General features: G+C 40.7%; 1 protein-coding gene across 16 annotated transcripts in view; it reads left to right on the forward strand.

The window, feature by feature from the left end:
• The window catches only part of AGPS (alkylglycerone phosphate synthase), an 86,066-nt gene that overhangs the window by 21,851 nt on the left and 45,423 nt on the right, over positions 1-18,792 (forward strand). For 14 of the 16 annotated variants that reach the window (XM_074829189.1, XM_074829180.1, XM_074829181.1 and 11 more), the window contains one exon: positions 16,692-16,781. In XM_074829189.1, coding sequence (XP_074685290.1) covers positions 16,692-16,781 — 90 coding nt within the window. Of the gene's footprint in view, positions 1-5,058; positions 5,294-16,691; positions 16,782-18,792 lie in introns of those variants that run through there. The other 2 variants (XM_074829178.1, XM_074829179.1) reach the window with 1 other exon arrangement.

An 18,792-nucleotide genomic window follows, 5' to 3' on the forward strand; every position in this document is an offset into this window, starting at 1 on the left:
TATTACTAATAACTCTGCCTTGGGGCACCAGTGGAAGGCTTAGTGAAGTCACAGCAGTTACACAGAGGAGTCGATATGCATTTTTTAATATATTATGGACAAGGATTTAGCACTTGCTTCTCAGTGATCAGCTCTTGTTCCGATACAGACTAGGGTCTAGCATTTCTTAAGCTGTTCAGATCATCTTGTTGACTGAAAGCTGAAACAGGTGATCATCTTTGATGCTTTCTCCCTTTACCAGGAAAGGGTTGACCACTGTATACAAAAGCATCTGTATTTTCTGTATGTTTAAAGAGAGAACATGCTGCCCACTAACCTATTCCATATAAAAAAGGTCAGCTTCTCATTGGAGGTCTCTAGATAGGAGGTTTCATTCACAGCCCATGCTCTACAGGCTTTTATCACCTTTTTCCTAGTTTCAGTTCCTCCTATGCTTGTGTAACCTTTCCAAATCCAGGCTGATCCTTGCCAGTGGCTTGAGGTCCTGCAGGCTTCTCCCTAACGGTAAGCTCCGAGACCTGGGCCTTTCTTGTTCTGTGGCACTGAGGCCTGCAAGCTGAGCCTCATAATGCCATAAAGTGGTGGTGCATGGATGGATGCAGTGCCTGTCCCCCAGGGTCTCTGCTGAATCTATAAAAATGGCACAAAGCCTAAGTAGGTCTTAGACGAATTGGTTCCTTTCAGGAAAACTTCTTAGCCCATTCAAATATCAACAAAACTCCTCCCAGAGCATGAATTACTTGGTGTTGAATGACATCTTAATGAATGGGTGTAAACTTTCTTCTTCTCTTTTTTCTCTGGTCAAAAAATGACTAATCCAGAGGTGGTCTCAAGGGCTTATGTCCTTTTCCCCCTTTTATTGCCTCATCAGCTTCTTCTGAGCCCATGATTCAGCTGTGGTGTCCCACACCCATCCTGTACCTAGGGCAGCCAAAACCCCACCTCTTCTGTAGGTGGTGAATTTTTATACAGGGGTACAGAACAAAAAAGTGTTCTAATATATTAGTGTCAATCACATCTGAATAGTAGTTGCACTGGAGAAAGCAAGAACATCTAAACCACACCTTATTCAAGTAGGCGTTTTCTTCTGTTCTGACCTTGCAAGTACTGCTATGAAATGAAGACTCTTGAAAAAAATCAGTTTCTGTTTTCCCATCTTTCTAGAAAGCAAAGGATTCTTTACGTTCATTTTCACATTGGCTACTGTTATGACAATGTTATTCTATTGCCCTCAGAAGCAGTGAGGTGAATTAAGAATTATCTCATAACTCAAAGCTGTGATACTTTAAAAGTGAAAAATAAATTAAAAATCCCACAACCTTTTCCTGATATTTAGTCAGTAAAGGAACAGCACAGGCATTTACTACAGCACTGGCAATTCCTGATGGTTTCAGCTGGGACCAGGAACTTTTTCAGGTTTCAATAAAACTTTGAAATTTTTCAAAATTCTTCTTACAGTTTTAAGTTGAATACAGTACTCTACCTTCTCTTCTAGATATGTGTACAGTTGCTATTTCAGCAGCCTAAAAGTTGCTGAAGCTTCTAAGGCTGGATGTGTATCCCATCAATTAATTTTCCACATCTGATACCTACATCTCAATGGCCCTCACGCTACATTAGGTGATTTTCAACAATCTGTTGAAGAACTTCATTCAAGGCAAGAAAAGTTATCAGAAGAGTCTTGTCTTTTCACAGTCTGTGTATGGGTTGCACAAGATTGTAGCCTTTGTCCTTACCAGCATGTTCCCTCTGTGCTCTCCCACGGGATTACTGGGTAATAGAGCTCTGAGACACCATGTTATGAAGACCTCTCTGAAAATTTGGAGTATTTTGGCTACTTTATGTATTACATTGTAAACTCTCTTTAAAGCTATGTTTCTTGAAAATGCCAATGTGCAGAATTCTGGAAATGCAGGTCTTTGATGACATGAGGAGTGTTACATTGAGCTGGCATCTCAGCGATGCTTGCAGATGCACTCAGGTAGGTGGGAAGGACAGCTCATGGAACCGTGAGTGCTGCCGCTTTGGCTCAGCAACGATCAGCATACTTCAAACTACCACATTGTAGATCTGCTGGTATTTTTACCAAAATCAGTTTCTTTGGTGTCACAACCATGCTACTTTCAAAATTGTTGCATTTCCTAAGTTTTCTTTTCAGCACTTCTACTTATCAGATAGACTTTACATGAATCAATTAGACATATTTATTGAAAATATGCCAGTGGTTCACTTCAGGCAAACGATGAGAAACAGAGACCTCACGATTTGCCAGTACATTATGTTACTGCTTCTTTTTATGAAGATTGCCAACCTTCCAAGGGGAGCTGAGGGTTGTGTGCAGAGCACTGGCAGGAACTCAGCATTCTTACTGTAAACAAAGACCCTTCTTGCACAAAAACGAGGTGTCACTTAGCTATACCTTTGCTCTGCCTAAGACAAGGGCTCTCACTGGTTTCCAAACCCTACCACCATGCCTCTACCACCGCATTAAATCTCCAGCCACACACACATTTGACAATTAATTGGGAACTTTTTGGAGAATTGAGTTCTGAGGTGGTGACAAATACTGCTTATCAGATAGGAGGTGAATTCAGTTTTTTACTGGGAACCACTATGACTACGATCACATAAATGAGCAATGGGCTCATTATTGTTCCTTACAAGTGACTGTGATACAAAGAAACATTCCAGAAAAATCTGAAGCCTACTACAATGACTCCAGTATCTCTTTGCCAGCGTTCAGCAATGTGGAAAGATTTAGATGACTGTGGCTTGAAGTCCCCCCAGCTATATCCAGAACTTCAGTAAACAATGTGAATGGAAACTCAGTCAAGAGACTCATGTTTGTTCCCTACAGGCTGCCTCCACAGCAGCAGACAGTTAAATGTGGATATGCATGAGTTAATCCAGAAAGTAGTATACAAATTATTCACAGGGGAGAAATTTAACTCCATAACCAAACTATCAAACTGCCGGAACAGCTGTTTATGTTGCAGTAATACCAGAAACCTAACCTAAAGCTGAGACCCCATTGCAACTAGTGCAATTCCTGCCCCAGGAAAACTACAGACTATTTTCTAGTCAAAGTACACGAAGGGCATAAAATCAATTAACAACGGTGAGAATAAAAGCAAAACCAATATAATAATACCTGGGCGGCTTTTATGTACTGCTTTTCATCGGTAGGTCTTATAGGGGTTGATCCTGTATTGTCGCACAGTCCTTAGTGTATTTATCTTCAAATCAGTCTCTCTAGGGAGATGCTGTTATCCCTGGTTTATAAATGGGGAGCTATGACTCAAAGAGCCACCAGTATTGCATGTGAAGTAGGGAACTGAACCACAGTCTCACTGCTTGTGTACTATGTACTGCTCCCTGGAGAACTTTTGGCTAGATGCTGCTCCCTGAAGAACTTTCTGCTAGTTGCTTAGCTGATGGAAAGGTATCATGTTGAAGTATCATGGGAGAAATAGGTTCCCTGAGGGAAATTTGAAAGAGGGTAAGGTAAGAGTTTTATGAATTTTCATGTGATTTTTATTTCATATACATAACAAGCATAGGGGTGTATGAGGAATGAATGAACAAACAAATCAACGCCAGGCAAAATGTCATTACAAAAGTATTAGTAATCACACAGATATTAGTATTCCACTTCAAAACTTCCAAAAAGCTGGTCGGTGCCATCCAACTGCAAAAGCTGATCATGAATGTAGGTCCCGTGGGACACCTGAGTAGGCTCCAACTGTCCGAGGTATTTCATGTCACAGGGAAAAAGTTGGAATTACTCTGAGTAGGTCATCTAGCCCATCACCTTGCCCTGAGCAGAACTGTTTATAATGCTATCATCTCTGATAGATGTAAGTTGTCTGCTCTTAACGCTAATGAAGTTGACTTCACTCTCTGCTTAGACTACAATAGTTTTTCATTTTCGCTGCCATTAGAAAGTAGTCTAATGCTAATATTGAAGTTGTATCTTGCAGTTTGAGCTCATTACTTCTCACCAACATAGCTGGGACATGAAAGGCAGATTGCTTGCTCCCTTTCACTTCATAGCAGTCTTACATATTTGAAGACTGATAGCCTATGTTCCATAGGCTTCTTGAATGGACTCAGTTTGTTCAACCTTTTTTCATTCTCTGACGAAAAAAACCCTCTTCACATCTGTTCTCCTTTAAAACCTTTCCAGTTTCCGCATCTTTTCGCAAGTGGAAATTCAAACCTGACCACAGCACTCTGGTGCATGAAGGTAAATTCCTAGTAGCAGGCAGCACCTGGGGTTGCCATCATATCAGGATCTCTCCTTAAATCCCAGTTCTTCTCCCTTTTCAGTGATGCTACAGGGTGACTCCCAGCTGTTCCCACAGGGCTCAAACATGGTCAGGACTGACAGTTCTGTGCCCAGCGATGGCTGCCCTGGCTACAGAAGGGGATATATTCCCACCAGTCAGTCAGCGATCACTTTGTGGTGTGGGTTTACACGGGGGAGTGGGTCACCGGCAGCCTGTCTCTTCTAGCCATGTCTGGGGTGGGAGGCACAGCCGGGCTGCGCAGGCGGAGGCACCTGGCTCAGCAGCCCTCCACTCAACAGGGCCTTGTGTCCCTGTCAACAAAAATGATAAAACCTGTAACTCCCGTAGGATTATCTGTCACCTCACCAACCTATTTCTTAAGTAACCCACCTATGTTATTGCCATTAATTAGCATTTCATCATTAACTTAGGCAATCCTCATCTTTACAGAGCATGCACCTTTGCGATCAGGAGATCTAAAGGGGCGGTAATTATAGCACGAGATGTGAGAAATCTCCAATAAAGTCTTTTTTCTCTCTTGTTTCGTCACGTAAGCCCTGAAGTGCTGAGGCAGGCAGCTATTCTGGCGGGCTGCACGACTGCTTACGGAAACAGGCCTCGGCTTGGAAGCAACGCCCTCCGCCGCCGCTGAGGGCACAGAGCCGCGCGGGGCCGGGCCCGCGGGGCGGGGCGGGAGGCGCGCGGCGGCGGTGCTGCCGGGACGGCCCATATGAGGGGGGCGCCGGGAGGCGCCTTCCGCCCGCCCGACCTCTCACCCGGCGGCGATCAGCAGCACAACACGGAAGCGCGATGGCGGCCGCGGCGGAGGAGGCAGCGGGAAGCGGCGGCGGCTCCTCGTCCTCCGCCCGGCGGCGGCTGCGCATCATCTCCGGGCACCTGCGGGGCTCGCCGCGGGCTCCGGGGCGGGAGGCGCTCTCCCCGAACCCCTGCAAGGCGCAGGGGGGCTCCGCCGGGCCGGCCTCCGGCTCCATCCCGAGGAAGCGGTGGGTGCGGGCGGGGGTCCCCGCGGGGCAGCGGGCCCCGGGCCGCGCCGGGGAGGTCCGTGCCGGGCTGGGCGGTCTCCTGGAGCGTTCGGCTGTCGGTGCGGGTCGGGGTTAGGGCAGCGTGTGCTGCGGAGGGCGGTCTCGCTCCCGCCCGGGGCCGGACGTGGGTTGAGGGGGCCCGGGGGAGGCCCCGCTGGGCTGTGCGGGGAGCTGCGGGGCTAGCAGGGCTGGGAGGGGTCGGGAAGGCAGCGGCGGGGAGGAGGGCGAGGGCCAGCCCGAACGCGGGTCAAGTGCTGAACGATTCACTGCTGGTGGTCTTCAGCCTCTTCCTTGTTTCTATAGTAAGTGGAATTGTGTTAAAATGGGAAGTGGTTCGTAGTCACCTTAATAACTGGAGAAGAGGTTCAGTGTTTGTAAAATGCTTTGAGGTTGCTATAGTGAAGAATGCAGCACGTGTGGAAAGCGAGGGTTGTGTATGGGCTGTCAGTCCTCCTCTGTTCACAGACATACGAAACCTTCGCTGTATATGAATGCTGCTGAAAATGTACCCGTTTGTTAGGCTCTAACTCAAGTTTCTTAGAAATGAATAGTTTTAAGCATATTAACTACCTTTTCTGTTTCTTACCATATTTTGTAGTAAGGAATCTCAGGTCATATGGGACCAAGGAAAGACAAATAGTCAAATCATATAGTTCAGAACTGTTTCACTGGCTCTTGGATTTATCTTTTTAGTAGATTCTTTTAAATGCTACAATTGTAATACCACGATATAGTTTTGTGTAATTTATCATTATGAGGCCCACTTTTTTGCTGGGGTGGACTTGTATTTGTTTTGTGATTTCCCCTTTCTCAGGTGTGGGTTTTCTATACGTGTGTTGGCTTGCTTTTAAGGTTTAGGTTATAGATGACCTACTGCCCTCCATCGAGCTGCATACAGGGACTAGTATGTTAGTGTATGGAGGCAGTAAAGAGACAGATAGGGCAAGTAGTGGATAAGAGAGTTGCTGCTCCTTTGAGGAAAATCCATTCAGCCCATAGTTTGCCCTCAGCTTCTTTCAAGAAGAGAGCAAGGGACAGCCTGAATTATTCTAACAGGCCGTTTGTGGCCCAGGGCCACAAGTTGAGCCTGCCTGCTTTGGGAGGACTGAAATGTCATGGGCACGTAGTCAGATGTTAACAACTTTGAAAGCCTTTAGTTCTCGCTGAGGGGCATTTGACGCTTTTGCAGAAGCGTGTCAAACAGCGTAGCTCACTGGGAGAGATGGGTCATTCCAAAATTGTTGCCTTCCATATTGAGTTTCTCTTTGGTTTGAATTTAGGAAGAAATCACTGATTCTGAAAAAAATACCAGTTTAGCTAGTTTTCAGGGATTTATTTTAAATGGGTTATTGCATATTTTCTACAGCCAGTCATTGCGTCCTTGAAGAGCAGGAGAGACAGGCTTTTGTGAAGATGTGTATAACCCAAGGGCAGCTTCTTTCTCTGTGGAAACACAGGCATAGTGAATTTAACATCTGTACTTCTACAAGTTATTGACATTGCTCTCCCATAGTAGGATTTGCTATAGGATCATAATGGATTGCTTTTTTTACTCTGAATAACTTGTTCTGGATTAAGAATAAAAATTATGTTGCTTCAAGGAGTTTATAATCAAAATGGTACAGTTGCTGGATACTTTGCTGTGGGTATAAGGAAGCCGCTGGAAAGCTTGGTTCACACCATAGGTACAACTGTCTTGATAAACGTAGAGCCCAGCCTTTTTGTATGTATAGAAACAAAAGAAACCTTAAAGGGAGCTGTATCTCTGTTTTAAGATTCCCTCTAAACATCTGAGATTAGGTTGAAACACATTTGAGATGTTGCATGTGAAAATTCTGATACTTAAATATAGCTTGGATATGAGGATCTAGGTAGAATTTGTGTTTGAGGATAATACCCAGGTTTTGAAGTGAGTGATGGGGAGAAAGACAATTCTGTTGCCTGTACTGGTTTGGAGGTGGCAAGTGGTGAACACCTGAGTCCTGTTCTAGTGACTTCAAGCTAATCTGGAGCTGGTTGGTCTATTAATGAGACCTAGAAGGTTGATTGAAAAATCTGGTAAAAATAACTGACCTGTAGGTGGGTACAGTGATACTGCATGGCTTTTATCAGCAACATTAGGACAATCCAAACCCAGATGCTTTTTTCTTGCAGTCTTCTGTATGATGATTCAGCTTTTCTGCCTCTTTTGAACTATTACTTTAATTTTTCCTAGCAAAGCTGCAGCCAAAAGTACCTTAAGCAAAGTTTTCATTCATTATGCCAGTTGTATCTTTCTTGTGGTGTTTGAGATTGTGTCAGAGCTACAGACACTGTTGTACCAGATTTAGGTGCACTCGCCTCATGTTGCATTTCTTCTGCAGAATAGAAGACTTTCTCAAACCAAAAAAACCCCTTTGTAGTCCTTTAGGTGTATATCTCTGATCACAGAAAATTTTAGCCAATAGTCATTAGACAGTGACCTGCCAGAAGCATGGCTTTCTTGTTGATAGTTCAAAGACCAAACTGTTGAGGATCTTAGCCAGACACTCATCACCAGTGAGGGGAGGAAGGAGAGTGTGTGGAATTGACTGAGAGTCTGTGGGTGCTCATCTAACTGTTCCTGTTTCCATATAAAAATGCCTCTGAAGGCTAAACAATGTGTTTGTCAATTGAAGTATTTAAAGATTGTAATATGCTTCCTAATTTTTAAAATGATGGTTACTGAGATGGGAAAAGTCCCCTAAAAAGACAAGCAACTCCATACTCATCTGAGTATCCTCTTGAGGGGAACCTTAGGTACTATGAGAGTGCGGAGATACTGTTTCTTGTTGGCATTCCTGGCTTGAATTTTGTATTTTAATTCAGTGTTACAGTAGAAGATGGGGATCATAGTTATACAATGTGTGTTGAAGCCTTAACAGGATGATGCACATGCTGAAAAACTTTCCTAAAAAAATTGAGTTGGAAAAGAACTCTTCCTTGAAATGACTTTTTCTCAAATCTTATGTTATGCTGTTGACTTCTGTAGACGGGTTATTAGTAAGCTCAGTTTGCTGGTGAGACTTGAGTTAAAAACTTAGTTATTTTGAAGATTAAGTAAGCAAAGTGTTCAACTTGTACTGCTTTGAAAACAGTAAGGTGCTACAACTTCCAGGAACATGATTGTACCAGAGTAAACCGTTATGAATGCTAGAAAGTGCGTGCCTCGGAGGTGGAGCATGCACTGATGTTAATCTTGCCATAAAAGCTTGTATTATAACTTATTCTAAACAATTAGTCCTTGTTAAAAGGGAGTATTGATTTAGTGTAACTAAATGTTGACTCAGTAGCTTGTAGGCTTAAAATTTTTCTGTCCTGGAGCAAGAGAAAGCAGGGCAGGACTTCCTGATTTTCCTATCTCTTTGTGGAGAAGCTTCTTTCCTGTGGGATGAAGAGAAGCTTGTGGGTCTCTTAATTATTATGGGTTTACTGTTATCTGGAGTAAACCAAGGGGTGAGTGTATAGCCAGCTGCCTGCTCTGTGTGAAGTTCACACCCAGGTTGCTCAGGGTAATGTGTTAATATCACCGTGCCCTCATACAGACTAGCAATTCTTGCTACAGTTGCTGGTAATGATTATAACTTTATTAAGCAGCAATGTGAATTAACTTCTAAACAGCTGATACTACTTGAATTTAACAAGTAACATCACAGAGGCTTCCTATCTTACCAATACTCAGAGCAATCTTTATTATAAACACTTAACTCTTTAGACAACAGTGTTTAAGCAACACTTGATGCTAAACTGAATCCTGGTACAGCTGACTTCTGAGCTTAAGGTGGTAGGAGCTTAGGGCAAAGAAGGAAAGGGCTGGTGCCACTAGAGAGACTTAACAAATCAGAAGAGTAAGAGCCTGCTGTATTGAGGAAGATGTGGCAGTTCACAGAAGGCTCTGTGATGCCATCAAAGCAGTTAATTGCTAGTCAAGGCTAATGAAATGTAAGAAATCTGTAAGAATTTAAGTAATACATATTGTTAAATCATTTAATACCAAATAAACCAAACTGGATATATTGGTTAAATTTTATTAGAAAAACCCTAGATAGAAGTGTAAAATACATTTAATATGTAAAGTACAATATGGATAATTATATGAAAGCAGGTAGCAGTTTACAGCAAAAACTGAAAGAATTTTGTAGGTTGGCTTCTTGATACCTACTGAGATCTGAACTGTTTTGTACAAAGCATGCTAAAAATGCATGTACAGAGCATGCTAAAAATTTTCTATGCAATAAGTAAAACAGTCGTGTTCGGGAACGGAGCATATTTTGCTTGAGCAAATAAATGGCAGTCAGCTGATTCTTTCATTAACTTGGGGTTTTTTTTTGAGATAGTGAAGCAGATTTCCTGGTTTTGCAAGCTTTCAAAAAATACTTCTCAAAAGACTGGTCTGTAGTGTTTGAAGAATCTTTCAGTGTTTGTTTACTGCCTGGGAGTAGCCATGTATGTGCATTTTTGTAGTAGAGCAGTCTCTTCAAAGATAAAAATGAAACTGGTGTCAACTGAAGTAGTAGGTGGAATAGAGATAGCTTCTAGTAAAGTATTCTGTTGCATAAGAATCATCATTTGACTAAGTGTATACTGAGAAGTGTAGTTATAATGTCTTGGCTTTCCTGAATCCTTGATACACCGTAATTGACTTAAGCTTTCTATGAAAGCACACTAGAGAAACACCAATTTCCTTGGGGCTTTGTTTATTACAGTGTGGTGAAATGAAGAGTAGTGAAATAGTTGAGGTTAGGAACATATGTAAGGAGAGTTAACATTTGTTTTATCAGAACAGTTTTTTTTTTTTAAAAAAAAAAAGCACGCTGTGCTTTTGAGTACCTAAACCCTTGAAGTTTTATGCCTAAAATCTTGTGTCTGCATTGGCTGCTTACTGTGGACTTAAACTGTAAATATGGATCCCAATTTGTGTTGCTATATCAGATATTCAGCAAACAGAATAGCAACTGAATCAGGTGTATGTGCAGCTGCAGGGCTTTAGCTGAAAGCGTGGGTTACAGAACCTGAATGTGTCTAAGGTTATAAAACAGATGTTATTTGACTTCATACTTGAGCGTGATTACATTTGGTTTGCTGCAGGAAAGATCCTCCAAGAGGACAAACACAGCAGACACTCCCTGCCTGCAGCATTGCATTCTTTTCCAGATAAATCATGCCTTCACAAAGCAGTTCTTGAAGGGATTCCTTGGGCTGCATTCCCTTCCCTAATTTCCAGGAACCTGATGCTAATTTACTACTGGCTTCAAAAATGCTCTTGGAGTGGCTTGCTGAGTTGGTTGAGAAGTGTGACTATATAACCCCAACAGAGAGACTGCTCCAGAGGAGAGGGAGAGTGTCCTTCTGGTATCACCTGTGGAAAGGGTTCTGAATTTCCAGCTGGTGGTCTGAATTGGTAACCAAAAGTCCAGCTGAGGTAGGCTTTGAGGAGTTACTGTTTGGTGGGTGATGTCTTGTTGTTGTAACCCTTTAGCACCATAACACTGCCTCAGTCTTAACTGCACCAATGTGCTGAGCTCTGCAAGAACTCTACAACCTGCAGGACTTTTTTGCAGTGTTACATTAGGCAAATACTGGTGCTTTAGCCCATGTGGTAGCCCTTAAAACTGCCACTGTAAGCTCATTTTCAAGAATGTGCTGGTTCTTGGATCATGGAACAGGAGTGTTTTTATTTTGTGTATATGTTCTTTTAATGCTGAGCATCAGCTGGTGATTGAATCGAAGATGCTGGTGGTTATTGTGAGGAAATTGATGTGAGCATCTTGGCTGTGCTCTGAGTTGCATTGATTCAGCTGGGTTGAACTGCACTTTCATTTTGCTTTTCCTTGAAGAAAATACATGAAACTGTCACTTGTCGTTGGGGTAAATTAGCTCATTTGTCTTGGTTTTGTGTATAAAGTACCAGATCTTCAGATTATTTTGGAGAAGGGGGAAGTTTTGTTGATATTTATGCACTTAGATGGTATGTCTGTGTAATGAGGCAATTCTGTTCTTTGTTAAATCACGTGATGGCAATGTTTGGAGTTCATTCATTACTCTATCTTGATTCTGATATTTCATTGAACATAATCTCATAACTTCATCATAAGTGAAAAATCTTTGTTTACTTCTGGTGTTATAATATCAATGTGCTTTAGACCTTGGAAAGTAAAAGGCTCTGTAACTGTTGGTGATACTTTTGCAGTATAAAACTTTTCTTGACTGGCAGTTGTAATTGCGTATGCAGCTGTCTGATATGTACTTGTGAATTTGAAACTACTGAAAAATTAAATCCATGGTTTAATTTCCACATGGGTTGAACTTCGGATGCTGAGCTTGGATACCTGTGGGAGACACTGTGCTTGCTCTTCTGTTTCCTAGGGATAGACAAGAACTTTTTCAGCCAGTCACAGTGCCTCGCACTAAAACACGAGATTTGGAGGGTGCTGGCAGGTACAGTTTTGTTGAAATAGTGTAGGTCCAGAGGCCTCCACCTGCACAGCTGAGTGATTGGATGCCACGGGAGCACTAGTTCAGCCAGGGGCCACCCTCCTGCCCTCCCTGGGCTGGGCACGCTGCTATCTCATAAGCCTCTGCCCAGTTTGTGGGCACCTTAGTGGTCATTTGGGGGCTTATTATAGTGCCTTGTGCTGTGACGTGAACAGTGTCCTGCCCAATGTCTCCTTGATTATTCCATAGCCAGTTTTCCAGAAAAATGCAGAAAACACTTGTTGAACAAATATTTTGCTGTGGAAATCTTTATTGCATCAAGTCAAACTAGTATTTTAGTATTGGGCATTGTGCCAAAAGTGAAATATTTAAGTTCACTTAACCTAGTCATGCTGGTTTTATCTTCTATTGTCACTGTTTCCATGGTAACTTACTTTCAGTTTTTTCCCTTCAGGCAATATAATTTTGTGTGTATATATATATAAAAATCTATATTATAAAAAATTAAGCAAGCTTTGCTTTATAGTACTTCATACATTTCAGTAGTGGATTTTAAGTTAGAAGGCAAGAAAGAACTGGGCATTGCCTAGTATTTCTGGCTAAAATATTCCATATTTCTGTCAAAGTTGAAAGTAGAGTTAGTGAGCTTGATACTTTGTTGAAGCCAATCTGCTGAGTAGGAAAGGTGTTGTCTTTAAATGAGACAGTTAAGGTACAATACAGAGCTGAGTAGCATCGAGTTTAAGGCAAGAATAATACCAAATGGTGATGAACTTGTCTTGCCTATATATATGCTTGGAGCAGGGGCTGGGAAGAAAAATAGAAGGATATGTAAATGATGTCTTGCTACACATAGAACATGTGTGGCATGAACATGTCAGTTGACTAAGCCAAAATGAGCATCTTTCCTTTTTCAGGGTGAGGCATGAAACCTTTTAACATGTTTTGAGTTATTCAGATGATATTCAGGGTTTTTTGTTGTTGTTTTGCCATCAAATTCTTAATTATTTTTTTTTTGAAGAATGAGGATGGAAACTATTACTGCAAGGAAAATTTTGTTTCAGGTGGTACAAAATACCGAAGTGTTAGACTTTCACAAATTATGTATCCTCTAGGTAGGTATAATGGTGGTACATACTAGTTGCAGGTCAATGTGTAGTTTGAGTCCCTTGTCTCAGAGCCAGGTTTGGATACATTGACTGCTCGTAATGGAGCAAGCTTTTTAATGTGTGCTTAGGTCTGCAGATGCTCAGCAGTTCTTTCTGCCCTTTATACTCTTTTGGAATATGAGTTTAACACTGAGATTTTGGGAATGAAAACCTTGCGAAATGTAGAAGGCTACATAGATTGCTCAGTCACAGATTGGATCATTCTTGAATGCCAAGGTAAACATGATGCATAATGTTAATCTGTCAGGTAGCTCTAATTACTACACCGGGGCATTACAGAGGACAGTGGGAGTGCTGCACTGGAGCTGGGGTGTGAAAAGCTTTTTCAAAGGAATGGTGACTGTATAATAAAGCTGCAAAAGGGCAGTATGAAAATGAAGAAGAGGGAGGAATGCTGTTACAACACTTGTGATTAGAAAAAGACTTTTTTCCTTGTTTGCCTTCTGCTTCTTATTATGCTGTCAAATTACAGTTTTAGTTTCCAGATTTAAGCTGGAAAGACGAGGAAATGCAGAGCAGGTGTATGTTATAGTGTATTTCCCATACTTGAGGGAGCTGGGGTAGTGAGGCAGACCTGGGGAAGAACAGCATCCTGCCCTGACTTCTATATTGCAGAGCTGCTTGCACCTCTTCTGAATAATATGTCAACTAATAAATAACACTCTTCCTAAAAAAAAAAAATAAAATCTGCTACAGTCTTTGAATTGTATCAGTATGACACTGCCATTGCCTTGATAGTCAAGGAGGCTTGCAGATCTCCTTTGGATGTCTCCTGCTTTTGTCTGTGCTGAAGGTAATTCTCTTGAGTCTTGAGGTTCACCAGCTCTGTTCATGAAGAGCATACCTTTCAAATGGTATGCCAGAAGATTTAAACAGCTATGTCTTCCTGCAGGCCATGTCAATTACAAATCAGAGCTGACTAACCAGTCTGTCTTTTAAAATCTGGTCTTTTTAGGCTTCTTTTTTAGGGACCTGCATGGAGCATTTCCTCTAACTTGTCCTTAGCATGTAGGCATGAAGTGCTAGGAACTACAATAAGTAAATCAAACAGCAGTTCTTAAACTGACAGTACTTTGGTATGGTGGAACAAAAGAATAAATGTAAGGTGTCTCGTTACAAAACCAGCCCTTCCTGTCTCCAGACAGAAACCTCAGACTTGCTCAGTATAGTTTTGAATATAAAAATTAAATGCTTAACTTTTTGTTGTGATGTTTACCTGTCACAAGATATAATACTGCCCCTTATGTGGGTGTGGGGGGTAAATCTCCTGATGTGTTTGAGGCAGCTGAGATGTTTTAGAACCAGCTTTTCTTCTACAAACATGCAAACTGTTATGTTAGATTTTAACTTAATTGTTCTTATCACACCAATAACAAGAGGTATGTTGTCTGGCAGAGTGAACCTTTGTATACTTACTTTACTCAGGAATAGTTCAACCTGAAAATCAATGCTTAAGGGTTAAAACTCAACCTGTGTTCTGCATTTTAAAGCCTGATGAAAGCCCTGGGCAGTTTAACACCAACCTAGAAAAGCAGGCCTTTAGAAAAGGCAAACAACTGGGAATGCAGTCATCTTAGCAGAAAGACCTCCTATCTGGGTCTTCAGTGCCTTAATAGTACCTCCTCTGGATTTTGTGGGAGGTATCTGTACCGACATCAGGACTAATGATAGTTTCAAAGCTGTGCATTATCAGTCATGTCACCAGTTCCTTTAGAGCCTGGTCTTTTGTGTCTTGGTCTGTCTGATTGTCTCCAGCTTTGCAGCTAGTTTCTCTAGCCTGTTTCATGCATCATACTTGGCATACTTATTTTGGCACTGCCTTGCAAGAGGACTTACCTCTAAATTAGGAGGGAAGCTGCTTGAGCCTTCCTCAAATTTCGCTTAATATCAAGTCAGTCCTTGTTTTACAGGATTCAACAGAGATCAGGTATATAGAAATACTACATTTAGTCAGCAGAGGGAGAAATCTTGCCTTGAGGAAGACTGCAATGATGGGGATTTGAGGGAAACATTTGGTTTAAAAAATTAAAATGTCTTTTGAGTTAGCCCACTTGTGTCAGTTTACTCTCAGCTGGGAACAGCTCAATTGTGTGTAACTTAGTGTCTTTGTATATATTTATAAGAAATTCCACAATATTTATAAATATAGGTATATAGAGTATAGGAATATGTGTAAAAATAGGCAAACTGCATAATGTGCATTAAGAACACTTCTTCATAACCTGTCATGTCAGTGCAATAGCACAGGGCATTCCTGTGCTATTGAACATGAGTGGATCCGTGCCCTTTTTTGAGTGAACACTACGTGTCTAAAGATTAAGTCTATCGAGAGAGGAGGCAGCCAGAGGGGCTGCTATATCTGGACAGATGTCTGCTCAAACAGTTTAATTTTGGCTGAAATTTTAGAATCAATTCCTCAGTGTGGAAGAACAACATATACTGGCTATTTCACAAAAGTGTATCGGTTACTGGGTACTGAAACTGCTCTATAAAGTTTGCTTAAAGTGCTAAGTTTGTCAAAGGCTTGTTGAAATGTCTGATTCAAACAATTGTAATGAAATACATTCCATCTGATTGATTAAAACCTTGTGTACAGGCAGTTTGAAGAAAATGAATTTTGATTAAGCCAAGTCTTTTTAATTATAACACTGACAGTATGTCAGCAGCCTATGTTAATATTATCTTTATAATGAAGGCCTTTGGTAATCAATCATCAACCAGTTATCTCATATGTAATACTGGAGTTACAACTGACTTGAGGCAGTTCTTTCTCTGAATCATGAGGTCTTTTTGAAATGGTCACCCCTGATCATCTTACTCTTACATCATACAGTCAAAGAAAAGAGCTACATTCACTGTATATAGTGGAGTGAGATAAGTCATCTGTTTTCAGACTTAAGTGCCTTTTTATTAACTAAAATTGAATTGTTAGGTCAGTACTTCATTTCTAATGTAAATAAATGGCAAACTTTTTAGGCAAAGTTAGATTAATGTGTAATTACTCTTTGTGTATCTCTAAGTCTTAAATATGTTTACACTGATTTACTTCTGACTTTATCATAATGGAGACCCTCTGTTTTGGTATGGTTGTGCTGAAGGTGTTTCAATTTTGTGGTTGTGTTTTGGCAGTTGTGTGCTTGGTTTTTTTGTATTCCCTTTCTTATGGTGACACATTCAGGTCGTATTTAGTATGTTATTCTTGCAGTTCTTGGGGTTTTTTTTGACTTTTCAAAATATATTTTCAATTTAGATGTGTCTGAGTGCCTCATCAAGTGAATGTTACTAAGAATGCAGTGGGATTACCATAGTGATGTCAAACTAAAATTTAGAATTATTTTCTTGACAGAAAATAATAATGCTAGCTCTCTTTTTCATTCTGAAAATATTCAGCTATTATGTATTTTTGTGTTGGTATTTATGTATAGTCTTAAAAACAAGCATCTTTCAAACATTACTCTTGCCAATTTGAGAATGATGCCATGCAGTGTGCATTGATTTAAGCTGGTGGTTGTTTTTATAAAACATTTTGTCTTTTCAGGTCTTAAGGTGCAATCTGAAGGAGTAATGGTTGTTGCTGCAGAATTATTTTTAGCTCTATTAAGCTATGCACTTTTGATATGTACTTGATTTCTTGAATTGCTTTCTGATAAGACTTTTTTCTAAAGTTTTGTATCTGTAAATCACTTTGGGTTTACTATATGCTAACATTTGTACTTACATATTTTTCTTCCTTTAAGGCAAGAACTTCTGAAGTGGAATGGATGGGGATATAATGACTCCAAATTCATCTTCAATAAGAAGGGTCAAGCAGAATTCACAGGAAAAAGGTAAGTTGAAGATTAATATAACTGAAGTACCTTGTTTAGTAGTTTTTTGAAAAGAGTTTAAGAACTGCACTATTTAGTTAATCCAAAGAAGGCAAAAAACTTGCTTTATCTCATAGGTTATTAGTTGTTCTGTATTTAATAAGTTTACCAAATTCAATACACAGTAGTCTAACATGTACTAAAATAGACTGTGTGGCTTATTGGAAGGTTTATTAAAAGTATTATGAGGACAAATTAATGTGTGTCTTCTCTGTAACTTGATATACTCTGTGCATTAAACTTCCGTTGGAGAATGGAATCAGACTGAAAATCTGCACCAATTCTAGAGCTTTAGATAACATGCAACAGGTTAGTGTAGTTTTGAGAATCTCTTGAGCATCAACAAGTTGCTCTATTAAACTTCCAATTTGTGTTTTAGGTTTCTTAACTATTGTGCATGGAGCTACTTTATCCTCTGAGCTTAAATATAAAAAACTGCTCTTCAGTGTTTCAAACACTTCTGATTTATTGCCTACTAACCCTTTGTACAGCAAGCTTGTTTTTCTGAGAAATATTTTTTTTTTTAGGAAATAACATTAAATTTAAGTCTACTTGGGGATCTCTTAACTTTCTTCCAGTGGGATTTAAGCCTGTCACTTGACATCTTAGGTTTTTTCCTGCCTCAGTGGAAAGTGGTCTTCCAGTCTCTTCCCTGGTTTAAAGAATTTGCTTTTTGTAAGAATAAAGAAAAAGAATGGGGAAGAGAAACGAGTTTGAAATAAGTACAGTTCTTCAGAAAAATTCACTCCTGGTCTTTGAGTTTGTGTAAGCTAGCATGAGCTAGTTTGAGTCAAAGCTGCAAAAAGCTAACTGGGATATTGAGTGCTTCAATCCTTAATTTCTTAATTTTTAGTCCCAGATTAAAATGCAAAGCCTTATTTTAGGCACTTGAGTTCACTGTGTAAATTTAGGGAGATCTTGGTGATCTCTTGCCTTTTTCCAGGATTCTGACTCTTGTGACTTTGTGACTCATTCTTTCACCTGATACTTTTAGTTTATCTGGAGTAGGTTATGCTGCACAGAATCTATGCAGTGTGCTTTGAAGGAAAAAAAGATAAAGGGCTGGACGTGGATTTTTTTTTTTTTAGGAGGAAGCATCGAGGCTGCTGTTCTAGAATGGGGGGAGAACGGCAGTTTTCCACCATCTGCGTTCTTTCTCTCTAACTGATAGGTCATCTTAGAAATGCCCTGTTGGGCCACACCAGTGCAGTTCCTATGGAATAGTTTGTCACAGTGGTAAAAGGAGAGGGTTTGAAGTGAGAATAGGCATCTGCGAATGTGTAGATGCCTCATCCTTTTAGTATCCACTACAGATCTGTTGTCTGTAAATTTGTCTAATAGCTTTCAAGTCTGCTGATACTGTCTGCCTCTATAGCATCCCATGGCAGCAAGTTCCAGGTCACTGTTTTGTGAAGTACTTGTGTTTTAAACCAGGTATCCCTTACTGTGTTGCAGGATGAGGTGAATGATAGTTCTTCAGCCTATCTACTGCTTTATTGATTTATGTAAGACTCAACTGTATTCTCTCTTCCACTCTGTCTCCATGCTGATGAGTCCTGGGCCCTTTAGTCTCTGCTTGTAAGGCCCCTTGGTCTTTATAGTTGCTGTTCTCTGAACCATCTCTAGCTCCACGACATCTTCTTGGAGGTACAGGGGCAAAAACTGCATGCAGTACTCCAGGTGTGGATACACCAGGGTTCTACAGAGCAGCAGAGAGATGAACGGTTTTCTTTCTTATACCTGCCCAGCTGATGCATAGCGCTGTTGGCTGTTGTATGTTGTCAGTGAAAATGTCATGATTTTTCCTATACTGACTACCAGTCTGATTCTGCAACATATTCAGGTAACATGTTTTTTTTTGCTTTTGCAATTATCTACATCCTATCTTCCATCTTCGTTTGTCTGCTCAGGTTTTTTTAAGGTCCTGAGTTTCTATTGGTGGTGTATCTGTCTCCCCAAAAGAGCTTAATAT

This window comes from Strix aluco, chromosome 6 (assembly GCF_031877795.1).
Source record: "Strix aluco isolate bStrAlu1 chromosome 6, bStrAlu1.hap1, whole genome shotgun sequence".
In the NCBI taxonomy this organism is placed as follows: Eukaryota; Metazoa; Chordata; class Aves; order Strigiformes; family Strigidae; genus Strix; species Strix aluco.